We start from the raw sequence: 19,196 nt of genomic DNA, 5'->3' as shown, positions 1-19,196 counted from the left end.
TCAACCACCCCATTCTCCTCCCCCCCACCTTGACTCTTTTGCACGCAAACACCAACCCTCCGCTTATTCTCGAAGACGCAACTTGGGCTGCACACAGCTGGACTCAAGAGGCAATTTGTCAGCAATTAAGAATCAGCCAGTTGCCAAGGATCCAGAGTCCAAGGAAAGATGTGTGGGGCGTTTCACTGCTGGAATAGGTTCTGGCCAAGGGCCAGGAATGCAGAAACGATCTACTGCCAACCGGGAGGGATCTCTATGCTAGATCTCTGGCCAAAGGACACCGAGGGACCCGCGACGCCGACTTCCCAGGGACGGAAAGCAAGACAAAGCCGGTGCCATTCTTACTGTAACTTTTTTTAATTCACATTTCTGCCTCACTCAACTCGGAGGCTAGAGAAGAGCACCTGTTAGAAGAGCAAGGAAGATAATTGCTAAAAGAGGAGGAAATTAGTGGGGGAGAAGTGGGGATTATCTCTGAAGACCCGGGTGCCACTTCAACTCTGTGCTAAAGGAAACCTCCTGACTGCTTTCCTAATGTGACCCTCTTCTCCACCAACTCCAAAACAGATGTGCTAGACTGAAAATGCAGGTTCCCCCCCTCCTCTGTGTAGTGGGTATCCTACTTTTCCAATCAGGCTCCTCGCAACCCACTATTAAGGCAGGTAGGACTAATTCTCCTGTCACAACCACCACGTTTTCACTGTCTCCATCAAACGGAAAGGGCAGGCGAATTTAAACAGAGCCCGCACAACTGGCTCCAGGTAGAAAGGACCTAAGGGACCCTTGTGACAGAGTATCGTAAGTTCAAGGTGTGGAAGGGGGAGACACGCAAGGCATGACCACGCATGCGACAGAAGGAAGGCGGTCCATGAAGGGGGAGGGGAGAAGAAAAAGACTACTTGACGCTTTCTCTGGAAGGTTGCCTTCTCCCAGGCAGCGAGTCACTGCGAAGAAGAGTCGAGCCTAACGCTACGGGTAGGGGTGGACCCCCGGCTTCCCAGAGCAGACGCTAGCCACCCAAATCCTTTTCAGAATAGCTACAGACGTTCAATTGCCTCCTGGCTATTCAGCAGGTTTTGCCCGGCGGAAAGGGAACTTCCGAGCCCTGCAGCTAGTTGCAGAGAAGGAAAGAAAGAAAGGGAAACTAACACACTCGGCCTGGGAGACAGAAACTGTGGCAAGAGCCCAAAGCTTTGGTTACATAAGAGGAGAGTCGGGTTATCGGAACTTAAGGCCGCCTCCCCCTCCCCTCCCCCCACTGGCTAGTCCGCTATCGTGCTACTATGCTGAATCACCGCTCGGTCGCCCCGAGAGCTTCAAGCCCACAGGGACAAAGGGAAGCCAGAAAACGTGGGTCAGGTTAGTGGCCGCGTTTTTAATGTCCCTCGACTTCTCCGCGGGATTCGACCACCGGTCACCATGTCCGGGAGGGTAAAGGGGACGGCCAGGCCTCCAGAGCCGGTTACGATTTCGACTTGGCGACGGCCAAGCCGATCAGCCCGGCCAGCCCGGCCACGCCCAGCGCCATGCCGCCGACGATCGCCATGCCGACCAGGCCGTCTGCAGAAAGAACAAAAGGCGTCATCCTAAGGTTAAGGACCGCAAGACTAGAGTTTGTGGGATTTTTTCCACTGCGCAGGGCAAGGAGGGGATGGAAAGACCAGGCTGCTGAACACACACATGAACACATGAAGCTGTCTTCTACTAAATCAGACCCTTGGTCCATCAAAGTCAGTATTGTCTACTCAGACCGGCAGCGGCTCTCCACGGTCTCAGGCAAGAGTCTTTCACATCCCCTACTTGCCTAGTCGCTTGAACTGGAGATGCTGGGGATTGAACCTGGGACCTTCTGCATGCCAAGCAGGTACTCTACCACTGAGCCACAGCCCCACTCCATGGCTCTCAGGCAGAGGTCTTTCCCATCACCTACTTGCCTAGTCCCTTTAAGTGGAGATGCCAGGGATTAGAATCATACAGTTGGACGGGGCCATACAGGCCATCTCGTCCAACCCCCTGCTTAATGCAGGATCAGCCTCGAGCATCCCTGACAAGTTCTTGTCTAGCCTCTGCTTAAAGACCGCCTGTGAGGGAAAGCTCACCACCTCGATTCCACTGTCGAACAACTCTTACTGTAAAAAAATTTTCCCTAATATCCAGCTGGTACCTCTCCACCCACAATGTAAACCCATTGTTATGAGTCCTATCCTCTGCTGCCAACAGGAACAGCTCCCTGCCCTCCTTTAAATGACAGCCCTTCAAATACTTAAAGCGAGCAATCGTGTGCCCCCTAAACCTCTTCTTCTCCAGACTCAAAATTCCCAACTCCCTTAGCCTTTTCTCATAGGGCTTGGTCTATTTATGCAAAGTAAAACACGCATTTGCCAAGCAGCAATCTCTAGACGAGGTTCTGCCTTTTTTCTACCTTTTTTCTTGGCCATAGGAAAAAGAAAAACAAAACCTGGGAGCTTCTGCACGCCAAGCAGATGCTCTACCACTGAGCCACATCCCCTCCTCCCCCCCCAATGCCAGGTTGCTACGGCAACCAAAAAAATCACTACAAGCCTCGAGGGTTGCCCCTTCCTCTTGTCTGAAAGGAGGCCCGCCTCCCTGGCCCACCGCAGTCTGGGTACAAGCTTTGGTACCAGCTACAAACCCTTTCGGCGGATGAGGGCTGCAAAACAATTCCCCGGCCCGCCAATAAATACCAGAGATATTTTAAGGGAGGATTTGAGCCTGCTCGGAAACGAGGGGTGATTGATGCCATGCCTTCCGTCCTCCCCCGCCAAGAGCCCGCTCCCGCTTGTTCTGCCTGCTGACCTTTCTGCATCGCCTTGTTGATGAGCTTCTCCAGTTCCAAGGCCTGCGTGTTGGTCGGCTCCGTCTTCAGCAGCGTCCGGATGTACTTCAGAGCTTTCTCGTACTCCTGCCAAGGGAAAGAGGGAAGGGGGGAGGGGGAGATGAAAACATGAAGCTGCCTTCTACTGAATCAGACCCTTGGTCCATCCGAGTCAGTCTTGTCTACTCAGACCAGCAGCAGCTCTCCAGGGTCTCAGGCGGAGATCTTTCTCATCACCTACTTGTCTAGTCCTTTTAACTGGAGATGCCGGGAATTAAACCTGGGACCTTCAGCATGCCGAGCAGATGCTCTACCACTGAGCCACAGCCCCACCCCATCTGTGTTTAGAATTTCTTGCTGCAGTTCTGGGGCACCTCCTTTCATGAAAAGTGCACACAACTGAAGGACTGTTGCTGGCTTACGAGCAGGGCAGCGCGGGGAGGCGGGCAGTGCGACTCGACAAATGTTTGCAGAGTTCAGAGCGGAGAAGTCATGCGCTTTCCCCCAAACGCACACCGTGCTCAAAGTCACACATGAACACATGAAGCTACCTTCTACTGAATCAGACCCTTGGTCTAGCCAAGTGAGTATTGTCTACTCAGACTGGCAGCGGCTCTCGAGGGTCTCAGGCAGAGGTCTTTCTCATCACCTACTCGCCTAGTCCCTTTAACTGGAGATGCCGGGGATTGAACCTGGGACCTTCTGCATGCCAAGCAGATGCTCTACCACTGAGCCACGGCCCTCGACTGGTGGTAGATCCGGGATGGACAAAGAAATGCTTTGTGCAGCTTTGGGCAGGGGAAAGATGGCCATCGAGAGGTGTTAGGAAAATTCCTGTGGGAAACCAGGCATGACAGTTAAATGGAAACTCCACGTACTAGAGGTTAAGGCTGTCACCACCCACACTCTGAGAGCTTCACAGGTGCACCAGCCAGTTGACTTGCCAGGAAAAAGAATGCTGGACTAGGTGACCCTGGCAGTTCTTATGCCAGGGAAATGGGGGAGGGGACATGTCACTCAAACGGTGGAAACCACGCATGAGGATCCTGCTTTTCCTTCTAGCCCAAGACCAGGAGTTTGAGCTAGATGGGAGAGAGAGAGAGAATATGATACATCTTTGGCATTGTGGTCACAGAGATGTGGATGGCCGTCCGCAAGCCACCGGTGCTCGCAGCAGACAAAGCAAACACCAATGTCACGATGCTGTTTCAACATTGCCTTCACGAGGAACAGTAATTTGGCCATGGCAACCAGGAAACTTTTGAGTTTGAGCGCCCATGTCCAGACACAACTGCTATCCATTCCACCGCAAAGAAGCCACTAATTAGATACACACAGGGGGGTCCCCATCCCTTGTGCTCAGCGCCGCCACCCATCCCTCGCAAGACGGATCAATGCACATTATCTACCCCGACGCAATGCCCTACGATCGAGGAGTTATGATGTGCTTTTCTCGCAGTCCATAAAGAGCGCTGATAACGGGCTAAGCCAAGGGAGATATGGCCGGGCACCGCCCACGCTTCAAACAGGTTTATGGAGTTGGAATTAGCTGCAGAGATAAGGAGGGCTGAACTAATGGGGAGGGGGAAGGAGAGAGCGAGAGGGAGGGACTTTCACCTCTGCCTTGCCAGAAGAGCTGACCTCTTTTCATCTGGTTGAGCATTTATGCAGGGGAACACTGAATTAACAGACGCGTACCAATGTCCCCCTGCCCTATCACCACAACAGTGAATACTGCTCCCTGCCTGAATACACAATTTATAATTTTATTCTTGAATCTTCCGGGGGACGAGACAGACAGGATCAGGCACTCTCAATCACTAGCCCATCTTGCCAGGAAAGGATATTTGCTGTATGTTTATTTACAGGAAAGGATATTTGCTGTATGTTTATGTATGTTTATTTGGGGTTTTTAATGGATTTTTTTGGGGGGGCTGTCAAGTCACAGCTGACTTACGGCGACCCCGTAGGGTTTTTCAAGGCAAGAGATGTTCAGAGGTGGCTTGCTGTTGCCTGCCTCCGCGTCACGACCCTGGCGTTCCTTGGAGATCTCCCATCCAAATACTAGCCAGAGTGGACTCTGCTTAGCTTCTATCCAGGGCTTATCCAGGTCAGGGCTTTAAGTGGATGCTGATGTCTTATTTTTAATGTTTGCCCCCTTGAAGAAGAGGAGTTGGTTTTTTATGCCAACTTTCTCTACCACTTAAGGCAGAATCAAACCGGCTTACAATCACTTTCCCTTTCCCCTCCCCACAATAGACACCCTCTGAGGTAGGTGAGGCTGAGAGAGCATGACTTGCCCAAGGTCACCCAGCTGGTTTGGTGTGTAGGAGTGGGGAAACAAATCCAGTTCACCAGATTAGCCTCCGCCGCTCATGTGAAGGAGTGGGGAATCAAACCCGGTTCTCCAGATCAGACTCCACCGCTCCAAATCACGGAAGTTGGTTTCAGGTAGGCGGCTCAAGGTTGATTCAGCCTTCCATCCTTCCGAGGTGGGTAAAATGAGGACACAGCTTGCTGGGGGTAAAGGGAAGGCGACTGGGGAAGGCACTGGCAAAACCACCCCATAAAACAAAACCTGTCTAGTAAACGTCGGGATGTGATGTCACCCCATAGGTCAGGAATGACCCGGTGCTTGCACAGGGGACCTTTACCTTTAAGGAGTCTCAAAGCGGCCTTTCCCACGACAGACACCTTGTGAGGTAGGTGGGGCTGAGAGAGTTCGGAGAGAACTGTGACTGGCCCAAGGTCACCCAGCAGGCTTCATGTGTAGGAGTGGGGAAACCAACCCAGCTCACCAGATTAGCATCCGCTGCTCACATGGAGGAGTGGGGAATCAAACCCGGTTCTCCAGATTAGAGTCCACTGCTCTTAACCACTATACCACGCTGGCTCAAAAGCTTCTACCCTGGAAACCTTCTTGGCCTTTAAGGCGCTAGTGGACCCTAATCTAGCTCTTTTACTGCTGACCAACACAGCTACCCACCTGAAACTTAACTTTTCAGCCACTTGGACCCCAAAGGAGCCAAACAAAAAATTAGATGGGCTGTTTTGTAGAACAACCTCCAGAGGGGGAGACAGAAAATGGAGGGGATCAGCGATATGCTGTCCCAGGCCAAATCAGAGCAACGGGGCAGGGGGATGTTACGGTAGCGAGAGAGGGATGCGGGAGGACTTGTCAGAGGTGACTAAAGGCAGGAAGAAGAGGGAAAGACGGCTCCCTCCCTGCCCACCCCACTCCTCTGATTGACAATCCACTGGCCAATTGAGTTGCTGATGAAGGGCCAAGGTGGGAAGGGTAACCCATCAGCACTCACCTTCAGCCGGTAATTAGCAACAGCGAGGTAGAAGACATAGTCCCGCTTTTCTTCTTTGTTCCCTTTTGGCAACAGATCTATGGGTGAAGAGAAGTTTTATTTATAGCAATTCCCAACACCTACTTTCAAAAGAAAAAGAGAAAATGGTGGAGTGTGGATTTCTCTGCTACCTGCTTATAACAACTAAAGAACTACAAATATCCCTTAAAGGAGCTCGATGGTCAAATGTTGAGCAGCCTCGGACTTCTTGGACTTTGGCAAGACGAAGAAGAGTCGTTTTTTACATGCCTATTTTCTCTACCTTTTAAGGGGAATCAAACCAGCTTACAGTCTCCTTCCCTTCCTCTCCCCACAACAGACACCTTGTGATGCAGGTGGGGCTGAGAGAGTTTGGAGAGAACTGTGACTAGCCCAAGGTCACTCAGCAGGCTTCATGTGTAGGAGCTAGGAAACCAACCTGGATCACTAGATTAGCATCCACCAATCATGTGGAGGAGTGGGGAATCAAACCCGGTTCTCCAGATTACAGTCTGCCGCTCTTAACCACTACACCACGCAGGTACACCTCCTTTCTCCTTGTGAGTGTGTTATGTGCCATCAAGTCGCTTCCGACTCATGGCCACCCTATGAATCAACGTCCTCCAAGATGTCCCATCGTTATCAGCTGCGCTCAGGTCTTGCAAATGAAGGCTGTGGCTTCCTTTAGAAGAAGAGTTGTTTTTTATATGCCAACTTTCTCTACCACTTAAGGGAGACTCAAACCAGCTTACAATTTCCTTCCCTTCCCCTCCCCACAACAGACACCCTGTGAGGTAGGTGGGGCTGAGATAACTCTAACAGAGCTGTAACTTGCCCAAGGTCACCCAGCTAGCTTCTTGTGTAGGAGTGGGGAAACCAATCCAGTTCACCAGATTAGCCTCTGCCGCTCATGTGGAGGAGTGGGGAATCAAACCCGGTTTTTCAGATCACGGCTCCAAACCACCACTCTTAACCACTACACCACGCTGGCTCCCACTTTATAGTCAATCCATCTCTTGTTGGGTCTTCCCCTTTTCCTGCTGCCTTCAACTTTACCTAGTGCTTTCCTCCTTGCGGACCTTGAATTTGGAACCTCAAATCGAGTTGCCGGATTCTCTGCAGCTGTCAGTATCTACCGAGGGACAGTGTTGATTCAGTGTCATGTATCAGCTTTTTAAAATATCTCTTCATGGAAGATTGTGTATATACCCTGATCAGCACTCTGTTAATGCGTTAATGCATGTGTATTCTCTGCTGGTCCATGGCCATAATTAATTGTTAATTGACTGCCGTTAACTTGGAGTAGCTCTCCAATGCCTTGGGCAGGAGGCCTTTCCCAAGGCTTGCTTCCTTGACTGGAGATGCCAAGGATTGAACTGGGCACCCACGTACCAAGCAAGGACTCCTATCAATGAACGGCAGCGGGTCTCCAGAGGTGAAACTGGGGCAGAGAGTGGGGGTGTGCCTCCCCAAGGGGCAGAGAGTGGGGGCATGCCTCCCCAAATGCCAAGAAAATAAAATGGACTGCATTCCCAAGATGGTGTTTTGACAATTGCTTTGCTGTGGAGGGGAATGATTGAGCAACTGGGCAATGACTTCACAAGGGGATTCTGGGAGATGGCCCAGTGGCCACTCCGGTCTCACGCTTACCTTCCAGGAGCACGACACCCTTCTTGATGTCCCCGCTGTATTTGCTGCGGACAAGGCACCAGGCGTACTCAAACGTGGTCCCTTTGGAGACGTCGCCGGCGCTGGCCTCGGTGTTGTACTTCTTCTCAAACCTCTGCAAGGTGGGCAAGAGAGGGATTGGGGGAGAGTCGTGGTGAGTCCCAAGATAAGGACCCTCGGTTGATCAGCCCAACTGGGGAAGAGTCTGGAGATAAGGGACTGGGGGAGAATTGTGATGGGCCCCAAGATAAGCACCCCCAGTTGAATAGCCCAACTGGGGAAGAGCTGAGGCAAGTCCAGCGATAAGGGATTGGGGGAGAATTGTGGTGAGTCCCAAGATAAGGACCCTCAGTTGATCAGTCTCTTTGCACCACGCTTGAATGAGGAAGGGGAAAAGAACTCCTCATTTGCTGAAATGATCTCAGAGTGCTTTGGAAAACAATACACCAGCAGGGTAGACCCAACTCCATCTTTAGCTACACTTTGCCACATGGGGAAGATAGCAGAAAGCCTAGTGTGTTAGGATGCGGAAGAGTTCTGCTGCTGCCACAAGGCAAGTCCCTTGTCTCTGCCAGCCCAGCCCAGCCAAACGTCCTACAACAAACCTCCAAGGCCTCTCCAGCACATCAGAATCTAGCAAGCTGAACGTCAGCGCAGCCCGGCTAGATCAGATGAAAAGGTCTTTGTGGTTCAAAAACATCTTCTACACACTACCTAACCAAGTACTAACCAGGGAGGGGCTGTGGCTCAGTGGTAGAGCATCTGCTTGGCATGCAGAAGGTCCCAGGTTCAATCCCCGGCACCTCCAGTTAAAGGGACTAAGCAAGTAGGTGATGGGAAAGACCCCTGCCTGAGACCCTGGAGAGCAGCTGCCAGTCTGAGTAGACGATACTGACTTTAATGGACCAAGGGCCTGATTCAGTATAAGGCAACTTCATGTGCTCTCGTGTTCATTTGGAGAGGGGCTGTGGTTCAGCGGTAGAGCATCTGTTTGGCATGCAGAAGGTCCTACGTTCAATCCCCGGCATCTCCAGTTAAAGGGACCAGGCAAGTAGGTGATAGGAAAGACCCCTGCCTGAGACCCTGCAGAGCAGCTGCCGGTCTGAGTAGACGATACTGGATTTGATGGACCAAGGGGCTAATTCATTATAAGGCAGCTTCATGTGTTCAGACCCTGCTTAGCTTCTGAAAGTTGACAAGATCAGGCTAGCCTGGGCCAAAGAAAGCAGAATTTTGCATGATTGCCCATTCTCCCCACTGCACAACCACAAAAACAAACACCTTTCTCTTCTTTGTCAGAGCCCAGAGTTTTAATTAAAACTCCCTGGTAAAGAGCACACCATTCCCACAAGAGGAATCGCTCCAACAGGAACCAACTACCCGGCTTTGCCAACCGGATCTCTCATGAAGCATTATACAAGAGCCACGAGGATTCACAAGGAAAACCAACAACGCGCCAGCCGCCTCCGTGACCAGGCTGGGGCTGTCGGAAACCAAACACTAATCTTTTTGTTTCCTTACCGACGGAGGGATCGAAGCAGGGGATGCGGATGGCTGCCAGAGGCAGGCGGGGCCGGTACAGCCCCGGCGGGTCTAAGAGGCTCTCTGCTCGGTATTGCTTATGAACCACTTGCTCCCGACGTTGGAAGGAAAACACTAATTTCGCCCTGTTTAATAATGGACTTCCAAAGCGAACTTGAGGGCAATGGGGTAGGAGGGAGGGTTTCCCAGGCAACAGTGAAAGGAAGTTAACCTTTAGCGAGGGAATGAACTCGCCGCAACGCCCCAAGGACTGGCCCCGTGCGCCAAAGATCTGTCCAAGTGGGTGTGACTCCTCATGAGCCCGCTTGAAACCCACACTTACCAAAAGCAGCGACGTAGGAGGAAACGTCATCGGCCATAAAGCGGCCCTTTCATTCCCTTTTTTAAGGAAACAGAAGTCTGTTTGAACAACACGGCGGTTGCGACACGCCTTTCTCAAGGGCCTGGAGACGTCAGTGAGGAGCCAAGGGGAGCCCGCACGCTTGCCCTCGCCGAGGTCCGGATCCTTCAGTCACAAGGATCAAAGAATCATAGAGCTGGAAGGGTCCATAGAGGCCATCCAGTCCAACCCCCTGCTCAATGCAGGATCAGCCTAGAGCATCCCTGACAAGTGCTTCTCCAGCCTCTGCTTAAAGACAGCCAGTGAGAGGGAGCTCACCACCTCCCGAAGTAGCCGATTCCACTGACAAGCAACTCTTACTGTAAAAAACCTTTCCCTAATATCCAGCTGGTACCTTTCCTCCTGCAATTTAGAAGAAAGAGTTGGTTTTTATATGCCGACTTCCCCTACCACTTAAGAGAGACCCAAACCGGCTTACAATCCCCTTCCCTTCCCCTCCCCAGAACAGACACCCTGTGAGGTAGGTGAGGCTGAGAGAGCTCTAAGAGAGCTGTGACTTGCCCAAGGTCACCCAGCTGGCTTTGTGTGTGTGTGTGTGGGGGGGGGGAATCCAGTTCACCAGACTAGCATCTGCAGCTCACGCGGAGGACCTGGGAATCAAATCTGGTTCTCCACATCTGAGTCCATCACTCCAAACCACCGCTCTTAACCACTACGCCATGCTGGTGGTGCATAATAAACCCATTACTGCGAATCCTATCCTCTGCTGCCAACGGGAACAGCTCCCTGCCCTCCTCTAAGTGACAGCCCATCAAATACTTGAAGAGAGCAATCATGTCCCCCTTCAACCTCCTCTTCTCCAGACTAAACATTCCCAGCTCCCTCAGCCTTTCCTTGTAGGGCTCGGTCTCCAGGCCCGATCATCCTCGTCGCTCTCCTCCGCACCCGCTCGATTCTGTCTACATCCTTTTAAAAGTGAGGCCTTCAGACCTGGACACAACACTCCAGGTGCGGCCTGGCCAATGCAGTGTACAGCGGAACTATGGCACCTTGCCATGTGGATGATATGCCTCTGTTGATGCAACCCAAGATCGCATTAGCCTTTTTTGTCGCTGCATCACAGAGGCAGGAAGAGCAGCCAGCAGCGCCGGGGGCTGAATCAGCCCTCCCAGAGGCAAAAAGGGAAGATGTGCGCATGGCGGGACCACTGCCTGGGATGGGAACTGGTGGGCGGAAATCTTTGGGCACAGGCCCGACAACTGTGACACTCATTATCGATTCAAGTTCCAGCAGTTCACACAAAGCCCGCCGGCCTAGCTTTTAACTTCTTGCCCAAGGCAAAGCATGTAAAAAACTTGCCAACTTTTTGATTTATGTCCTGTTTTTACTCCCTGATTGGAGATTCCAATCAAATCAGCTTTTCACAGAGCTTCCCTCTCCTCCATCCAATCCTCGCAGCAACTACCACCTTGTGAGGATAGATTAGGCGAAGCGGCCCAAGGTCATCTAGTAGTAGGACTGCCAACTCCAGGCTGGGAAATGCCTGGCAATTTGGGGACGGAGCATGGAGAGACTGTTTGGGAAGGAAGGAACCTCAGGAGGGTATGCCACAGAATCCACCCTCCATTTTCACCAGGGGAACTGATCTCGGTCATCTGATCAGGTGGGGGGTGTCCAGGCCCCACCTGGAGGTTGGCGGCTCTACCTGGCTGGCTTCCATGGCTGAGTGGTGGATTCGAACCTGGCCGTCCCACATCATATTCCTACACTCTACACCATGCCAGCAACTATGCCAAACACTTAAAAAAGGGAAAAACAAGGATTTTTGTAATGAAAACTGGAATATATGCAATGCTTGCTTTCTCAACAAACCTAAACTTACCTCTTTAACATAAAATGCAGCATTCCTAACTAAGCCATGTGGAACTCCCTGCCCCAGGATGTGGTGATGGCTGCCAACTTGGAAGGCTTTAAGAGGGGAGTGGACATGTTCATGGAGGAGAGGCCTATCCATGGCCACTAGTCCAAATGGATACTAGTCATGAAGCATACCTATTCTCTCCAGGATCAGAGGAGCAGGCCTGTTATATTGGGTGCTGTGGGACACAGGCAGGACAATGCTGCTGCAGTCGTTTTGCTTGTGGGCTTCCAAGAGGCACCTGGTTGGCCACTGTGCGAACAGACTGCTGGACTTGATGGGCCTTGGTCTGATCCAGCGTGGCTTTTCCCATGTTATTATGCTCTTATACACATTTTCAGGATATTTCAAAGGATAAACACCTTACCTGTCCATATGCAGACCTGTGAATACACTCAACACTAGACAGAAAACTGCAAACTCTTGCACTTTATGTTATCTAAACACTGCATTTTAAAGGTCACCAGAGGAAGACAAGCAGCAAGCTACAAAGAAAGAGGCCCTGTATACTCATCTCCCGATGACAGATTTAGTGCAGAAATGTGTCTCGGCTGTGAATGTTGCCATCAGCGTTCTCTAGCGCTGTAAGCTGTCTGGTAAACAAGTCTTGATATGACAGATTTTAACTGAGCAAAACCGTGTCTTAAAAGTCTTGCACTCAGCCAAACAAAAAAAATATCTCAGCCATTTTCAGCACCCTTCAAAAGTTCCTAATGGAAAACCCCTAAGGGGAAAAACTGCATATTTTTAATTCTGCTCGTTTTTCCATTTCCCCTGCAGGCCAGAATGGTGTAGTGGTTAAGAGTGGTGGTTTGGAGTGGTGCACTCAGATCTGGAGAGCCGGGTTTGATTCCCCACTCCTCCATATGAGTGGCAGAGGCTAAACTGGTGAATAAGGTTTGTTTTCCTGCTCCTACACACAAAGCCATCTGGGTGCCCTTGGGCAAGTTACAGCTCTGTTAGAGCTCTCTCAGCCCCACCTACCTCACAGGATGTCTGTTGTAGGGAGGGGAAGGGACAGTGATTGTAAGCCGGTTTTAGACTCCCTTAAGTGGTAGAGTAAGTCGGCATATAAAAACCAACTCTTCTTCACAACTGTAGTGGAGAACACACATGTGCGTACTCAATGACAACAGCATGGAACAATGGCTTGGGCGCATCACCTGCCACTGCAAGTCAAAAACTACGGGCAGGGGTTTCCTTTGCATGGGTGTAAGTCTGCAACGGAAGCAGTCCGCTCGGTCAGCTGATACACATGCTGGTGACGGACGCATCTGCGCAAATGGATGTACCACAGTCCATTCAAGGCACACCAATGGGTCCCGACGCACAGATGTTGTTCTGTTTACCCAGAAAGTTTTCCATTTCTTCCAGCTTCCTCAAAGCCATTAGGAAGAAAATTTCATTATAACGATAAAATCTCTGCTGTGGGAGAAAGAAAAACTCAAACTTGGAGACTAAGGAAACCCTAAAACATTGTCATCCCCCCAAAAAGAAACTGTTACTTGCTTGTTGGGTAAAATTGTGCTTAGTGGACTTGGATCTTAAGTCCTTGGTCTACCTGCAGGAGGCACACATTCGCATAGAGAGAAGGAAGAAGAGTTGGTTTTTCTATGCCGACTTTCTCTACCACTTAAGGAAGAATCAAAGAGGCTTACAATCTGTTTCCCTTCCCCTCCCCACCACAGACACCCTGTGAGGTAGGTGTGGCTGAGAGAGCTCTAAGAGAGCTGTGACTAGCAGAAGGTCACCCAGTTGGCTTCATGTGGAGGAGTGGGGAAACCAACCCAGTTCACCAGATTAGCGTCCGCCGCTCCAAACCACGGCTCTTAATCACTACACCATGCTGGCTCCTACTTGCCAATACTTACCAGTTCCCCCCACTTATTGCATCCCTCTGCTTCGACTACCATGATGTTTCTGGGGATCCCCAGGGGCAGAACTGCAGAGGGTATGGTAGTGGTGGGTTGCCATTCATTCGATGCAGATCTGCCAGCCCAGCTTAAGATCCAAATCTGAGCTTTTAATCAGGCACATTTTAAAACCTGCCAGCTTCGCCTGAATGGCTGGACATCTGCAAAGTTCGGTATCCATTTTCACTTCAGCACTGCAATGGCAAAGGCCAGCTATCCTGATTGGTAAATACTTTGTCCATCTTTTGACCGGCACGGTAAGTGTAGACGATTTATGCTGCCAAGCAAAGCTATGGCTCAGAACCAAGCCATTACTTGGAGACCGCAGAACACGAGGTAGTAAACCCCATTAGGTTGGTGCATCTGTCAACTGACTAGTCAAATATCCCCTGCCACAAGTTTCACCATTAGGGGGCAGCTTCCTTTAAAAATTGTATTATACAGAAATCTCACAAAGGCAAGGGTGAGATTGTCTGCCCCCAAACTCCACAGCAATTGGGGCAGAGCAAGGGCTCCCCCTGCTGGCCAGTTTCTATACATGTAGGCCAAACAAACCCAAGCAGTACACAGTGACAAAGGTTAGTTTCAATATCATTTTTAAAGTGGGGAGGGCCTGTGGCTCAGTGGTAGAGCATCTGCTTGGCATGTAGAAGGTCCCAGGTTCGAGCCCCGGCTTCTCCAGTTAAGGGGACTAGGCAGGTAGGTGATATGAAAGACCCCTGTCTGAGACCCTGGCAAGCCACTGCCAGTCTGAGTAGATGATACTGACTTTGATGGACCAAGGGTCTGATTCAGTATGAGACAGCTTCATGTGTTCAGGTTCACTGGTTCAGAACGCTGCTTAACTTCTGTCATTTATTTCCCAAAACATACACACAAAATCAGGTGGTTACGTTCTTTCTTTTGTTGCTGCAGAAAAGTCAGTCCTTAAACATGTTGGATCAAATCCTTCTCAAATGGTCAAATGCTCAACTGGGAGAGATATCCAAGACAGACACGTATTCTCCACTATCAGTGCCTGAGAGTTCCCAGCAATGCATCAGCGCCCCCTAGTGGGCATGCTTGTCAAGCCATATACTTCTACAAGGTAAGAGGGTCCACGCGTTCAGGAATGGTGTCCAATGGCCCTTCCCAGGCACAACACGGCAGCCTGCCTCATTACAAAGATGCTAGAAGTACTACACTGTGAGAAAATGAAGATTGGAATGATAAAAGACAAAGAAAGACTCCTCCAGTCTCCATCAAGGAAGCCCACCTCACCCTACCTGCCCCGCCACATCAGGTACTGCAAATAAAATCTCCTGTACACAAAGTCCATGCACAATACCTTTCAACTGAATAAAAACATAGTAAGCTAGGGCAGTTACATTATTGTGTGTGCGCCGTCAAGTCACAGCTAATTTATGGCCGTCCTCATAGGGTTTTCAAGAGAAGAGACGTTCTGAGGTGGTTTGCAGACATTACCAAGGGCGGGCACTTGTACCATAGCTAGCTCACTAAATGTGGTAGAAAGAGAAAGCACAGGGAGCAGTAGCTGAGGCCGTGAGCCTTGCCAGAAGATGACGCTAGAGGAATCTATCATCTCTTCCCATTCCTATAAACATCCCTTCGGGACAAAGAAAAACTGTTGCCGTCTGGTTTTCACGGAGAGAAAGAGAATTCTCGCTAAAAGGATAAATACTTAAAAGTATATCTGGATAGATATTCTCTACAAGAATTGCCACGTGTGGCGCAAGAGAACTGGACCTCAGAGTACACGCCCAGCCTGAGAAAGGCCTCTTCTGCACATGTCTATGATTCACTGCTTCAGCTGGGCTCTTTTCAGCCAATTCACATGTGGAGTTGTCCATCACACACCTGCAGACGTCAATATTACACATTTGCCACCATCCAGTTTCAATTTTAAAAAATCTAAGCACACCTCCTAGTGTGGTGTAGTGATTAACCGTGATGGACTCTAGTCTGGAGAACCGGGTCCAATTCCCCTCTCCTCCATATGAGCAGCGGACTCTAATCTGGTGAACCGGGTTCAATTCCCCATTCCTCCACATGTGTGGTGGACTCTAATGTGGTGAACCTGGTTGGTTTCCCCACTCCACACGAAGTCAGCTGGGTGGCCTTGGGCTATTCACAGTTATCTCTGAACTTTCTCAGCCCTACCTACCTCACAAGGTTTTGTTGTGGGGAGAGGAAGGGAAGGAGATTGTAAGCCAGTTTGATTCTCCTTAAAACAGAGGAGTTGAACTAAATTGTTAGGAGCGCTGGATATGGCATAAACGTCACTTGGTTAAGTGACATAAATGTCACTAGCCATGCCTTGCCAGCCCAGATTGAGTTTGGGGAGGGGTGCCTCAGCTGGCTCACGGGCTGGAAAAGAGCTTTCAAGGGGCCGGATCCAGCTCTCGGACCTTATGTTTGACACCCCTGCCTTAAAAGGTAGAGAAAGTCAGCATTAAAAAACAACAACAACTCTTTTTCTTCTATTAAAACTCTGTGAAACACTATTACACAGAAATACAGCCAGGTCTGGTGTCAAGGTTGCTTTGAGTCCCATAATTTGGAAGAAAAGTTAAATATAAATATTTCAAAGAAGTCTAAGAAATGAGGAAAAACATTTCAACAAGAAGATACATGGTGGGGGGAGGGAAGCACATGGGAGGCAAGCGTAAAGCATTAGGAGTTAATATTTCTTGCTAACTTACGAGGAAAAACAGCTCTGGTATGAATGAATCAACAGAAGGATCTGGGAAGGATAAACATAAGATGTTGTTGCAAGAGGAGCAGTTTGTACAGCGCCTTGAGAACCTCTCGGGGCTACGACGCAACATACAACTTGAGAAAGAAATAATAGATTCTTTGCTGCAGAGGAACCAAAGTCCATTAGTCCAGCATCCTGTTTCCAAGAAGCCACTAGGGAAGGTGCAAAGCAAACACAACCCATTGTCGGGAAGACGCTGCGAAATAAGACACTTATCTGGTGATTTACAATCATACTCACTGAAAAACAAGATAATTATGAGGTTGGAAGGGGGCAGAAAAAACTTTAGCTTTCTTTAGTTTAAACCAAAAAGAGCCATGAACACATGAAGCTGCCTTATACCGAATCAGACCCTTCCTTGGTCCATCGTAGTCAGTATTGTCTACTCAGACCGGCAGCTGCTCTCCAGGGTCTCAGGCAGAGAGGTCTTTCGCATCACCTACCTGCCTGGTCCCTTTAACTGGAGCTGCCGGGGATTGAACCCGGGATCTTCTGCGTGCCAAGCAAACACTCTACCACTGAGCCACAGCCTCTCTCCATGGCTCTCCGGCAGAGGTCTTTCTCATCGCCTACCTGCCTAGTTCCTTTAACTGGAGATGCTTGGGATTGAACCTGGGACCTTCTGCATGACGAGCAGATGCTCTACCGCTGAGCCCACAGCCCCTCTCCATGGCTCTCCAGGGTCTCAGGCAGAGGTCTTTCTCATCACCTACCTGCCTAGTCCCTTTAACTGGAGATGCCAGGGATTGAACCTGGGGCCTTCTGCATGCCAGGCAGATGCTCGACCACTGAGCCACAGCCTCTCTCCATGGCTCTCAGGAAAGGGTCTTTCCCATCACCTACTTGCCTGGTCCCTTTAACTGGAGATAGTGGGGACTGAACCTGGGACCTTCTGCGTGGCAAGCAGATGCTCTACGAACGGCGCCACAGCCCCTCCCCATCCTTCCCTTGTTTGTCTCCAACCTCAGGCGCTCGGGGAGGTAGACTGCCCTTGGCCAGGGAAGCCCCACTCAGCCTTGGCGGACGGCCAGCGACCACGCGGGGAACGAGGCCCGCCCAGTACCCACCACCAGATCTTCCGACGCCACCACTTCGCTCAGCACCGACTCCATCACGCCCAATCGCGGAAGCGGAACCGGAAATATGTTTTAGCCGGAACCAGGATGAGAACAGCGCCCCGCCTCCCCCTTCCACCACGCCCCCTCTCCCTACGTCACGCTTGCCGCTCCTCTCCTTGCTATAAAAACACCCATGTGAGGGGGGGGAGGCTCCTCTTAAGGGCCGCCTCTTTCCCAGCCGCGGCCAACCGTCATCAGGCGGCCAAGGAGCGCGCGGGCGAAGAAGCCGCCAATCAGAGAGCCTCGCGCCTGCTCCCATGGCAACGCGTGGCGTTGAGGAGGACGGCGAGACGCGCGCGGCCTCGAAACTTCCGCGGGAAAGGAAAAGCCGCTCTCGGGGACGCTCTAGGCTGCTCCGTCTCTTTGATTAACGCTATTGCGTTTCTCGGAAAGCGGGGGGGGGAGAGTAGCTTCAGACCGGAAGTTGATGACGCGTCATGACGCTACAGTAGATTTTTATCTCTCTAGGAGTAATGAAGGGGTGAGAACTAGGGAGGCTTAATTAGTTTGTTTATTTATTCGTTTTGTATCCCGCTCTCCCCCCCCATCAAGGCGGGGCTTAGCTCAGAGCCTCTATCAACAACTTAAAAGTATGCATACCTTAGGGTTGCCAACCTCCAGGTAGTAGCTGGAGATCGCCTGCTATTACAGCAGGTTACTAATGAAGTGCCCTGGTTGTCTATAAGTTGTCTTATAGACAACTAGGAGGAGGTTAAAAAGAGCAACAGTTCTTTATTTAGCTAAACAGAGACCCTGGGGGGTGAAATAACCCACAAATAAAATGCAGAGTTACTCACCCGAGAAACAAAGGAAGCTCAGAAATATTTATGCATATGTTAAGGAGTGGGAGGCGTGGATTGTTTATTGCGAAAATGAACTTAATGTGCAAAATGTTAAAGGTTATAACTTAAGACTAAGTTAATTTTCTTGTTTCTACTTTTTTTTCTTTTTTAATAACTGTAGAAGGTTTTATAAAAAAAAATTTTTATAAAGAATTAGAAAATAATTGCTAAGAGGATTACGAAGATAAGTCAGAGATAGAAGAAGGAAGGGGGGAAGTTAAAGTAGGGGAAGATAATTGTTATATATATGTTAGTTTTAATTGAGAATTAGAAAAGATTGAAAGGCAATGTTAATTGTATTGAATATATAAAAAAACAATAAAAAAATTAAAAAATATATTTATGCATTCGCATGGGGCAGGCCCATGGCTGCTGACAAGCAGATTGATACACAAAAGCACCAATGCCCATTAAGTGTCTACTTCACTCTAATTAGCATAACCTATAGATATTGGCCGAAGGCTGTCTCTAAGCAATTGCTAGGTCTTGTGATCTTCGTAACTAGAAAACACATTCCTAAGGATGAAGGTAATTCAGAGCTCTCTACTGGTGAAAGGCAGTACCAGACACAGAGAGCATGATTTGTTGGTTCATGGCTCCCGGATGCCAACTTCCCAAAGCTTCCATGTGTGTGCGTATGAATACATCATGTTCTAAACCAGCCCTTATATCTGGGCATTACAATAACAGGTAGCGTTGGTCCCTGAAGAAGGCTCATTAGCCGAAACAGAGTGATAACCGGACCTCTGTAACAAGAAACCACACCCTATGAACCTTGGAACCACAAGACACTGAATAGCATTCAGTGCAACTAGCACTTGTTCTTATATGAACTCACTTGTGTATATCTGTGTATATACTAAGGATTAATTCTGTGCTTTATTTGATGTATCATATGTTTTATGTTACATATATGTAGTTTGATA

At 49.9% G+C, this 19,196-nt stretch overlaps 1 protein-coding gene across 1 annotated transcript; it reads right to left on the bottom strand.

Moving 5' to 3' along the window:
• Positions 1-1,455: 1,455 nt before the first annotated feature.
• On the bottom strand, positions 1,456-17,447 carry FIS1 (fission, mitochondrial 1). The gene is made up of 5 exons (XM_056863829.1): positions 17,378-17,447; positions 7,822-7,954; positions 6,154-6,230; positions 2,818-2,923; positions 1,456-1,560 (listed from the first exon to the last, which is right to left on the bottom strand). The coding sequence occupies exons 1-5, from the start codon at positions 17,420-17,422 to the stop codon at positions 1,463-1,465; spliced, it is 459 nt and encodes a 152-aa protein (XP_056719807.1). The 5' UTR covers positions 17,423-17,447; the 3' UTR covers positions 1,456-1,462.
• Between the last annotated feature and the right edge of the window lie 1,749 nt (positions 17,448-19,196).

Source organism: Euleptes europaea, chromosome 18, assembly GCF_029931775.1.
Source record: "Euleptes europaea isolate rEulEur1 chromosome 18, rEulEur1.hap1, whole genome shotgun sequence".
NCBI lineage: Eukaryota > Metazoa > Chordata > Lepidosauria > Squamata > Sphaerodactylidae > Euleptes > Euleptes europaea.
Note: the sequence above shows the minus strand (reverse complement) of the source record. Positions and strands in the feature narration are given on the sequence as shown.

Coding starts and splice junctions, on each gene's coding strand:
- FIS1 (XM_056863829.1), bottom strand. CDS start 17,422: ATGGAGTCGGTGCTGAGCGAAGTGGTGGCGTCGGAAGATCTGGTG. Junction 6,231..7,821: donor GGGTGTCGTGCTCCTGGAAG/GTAAGCGTGAGA, acceptor CTTCACCCATAG/ATCTGTTGCCAAAAGGGAAC. Junction 2,924..6,153: donor TTGCTAATTACCGGCTGAAG/GTGAGTGCTGAT, acceptor TTCCCTTGGCAG/GAGTACGAGAAAGCTCTGAA.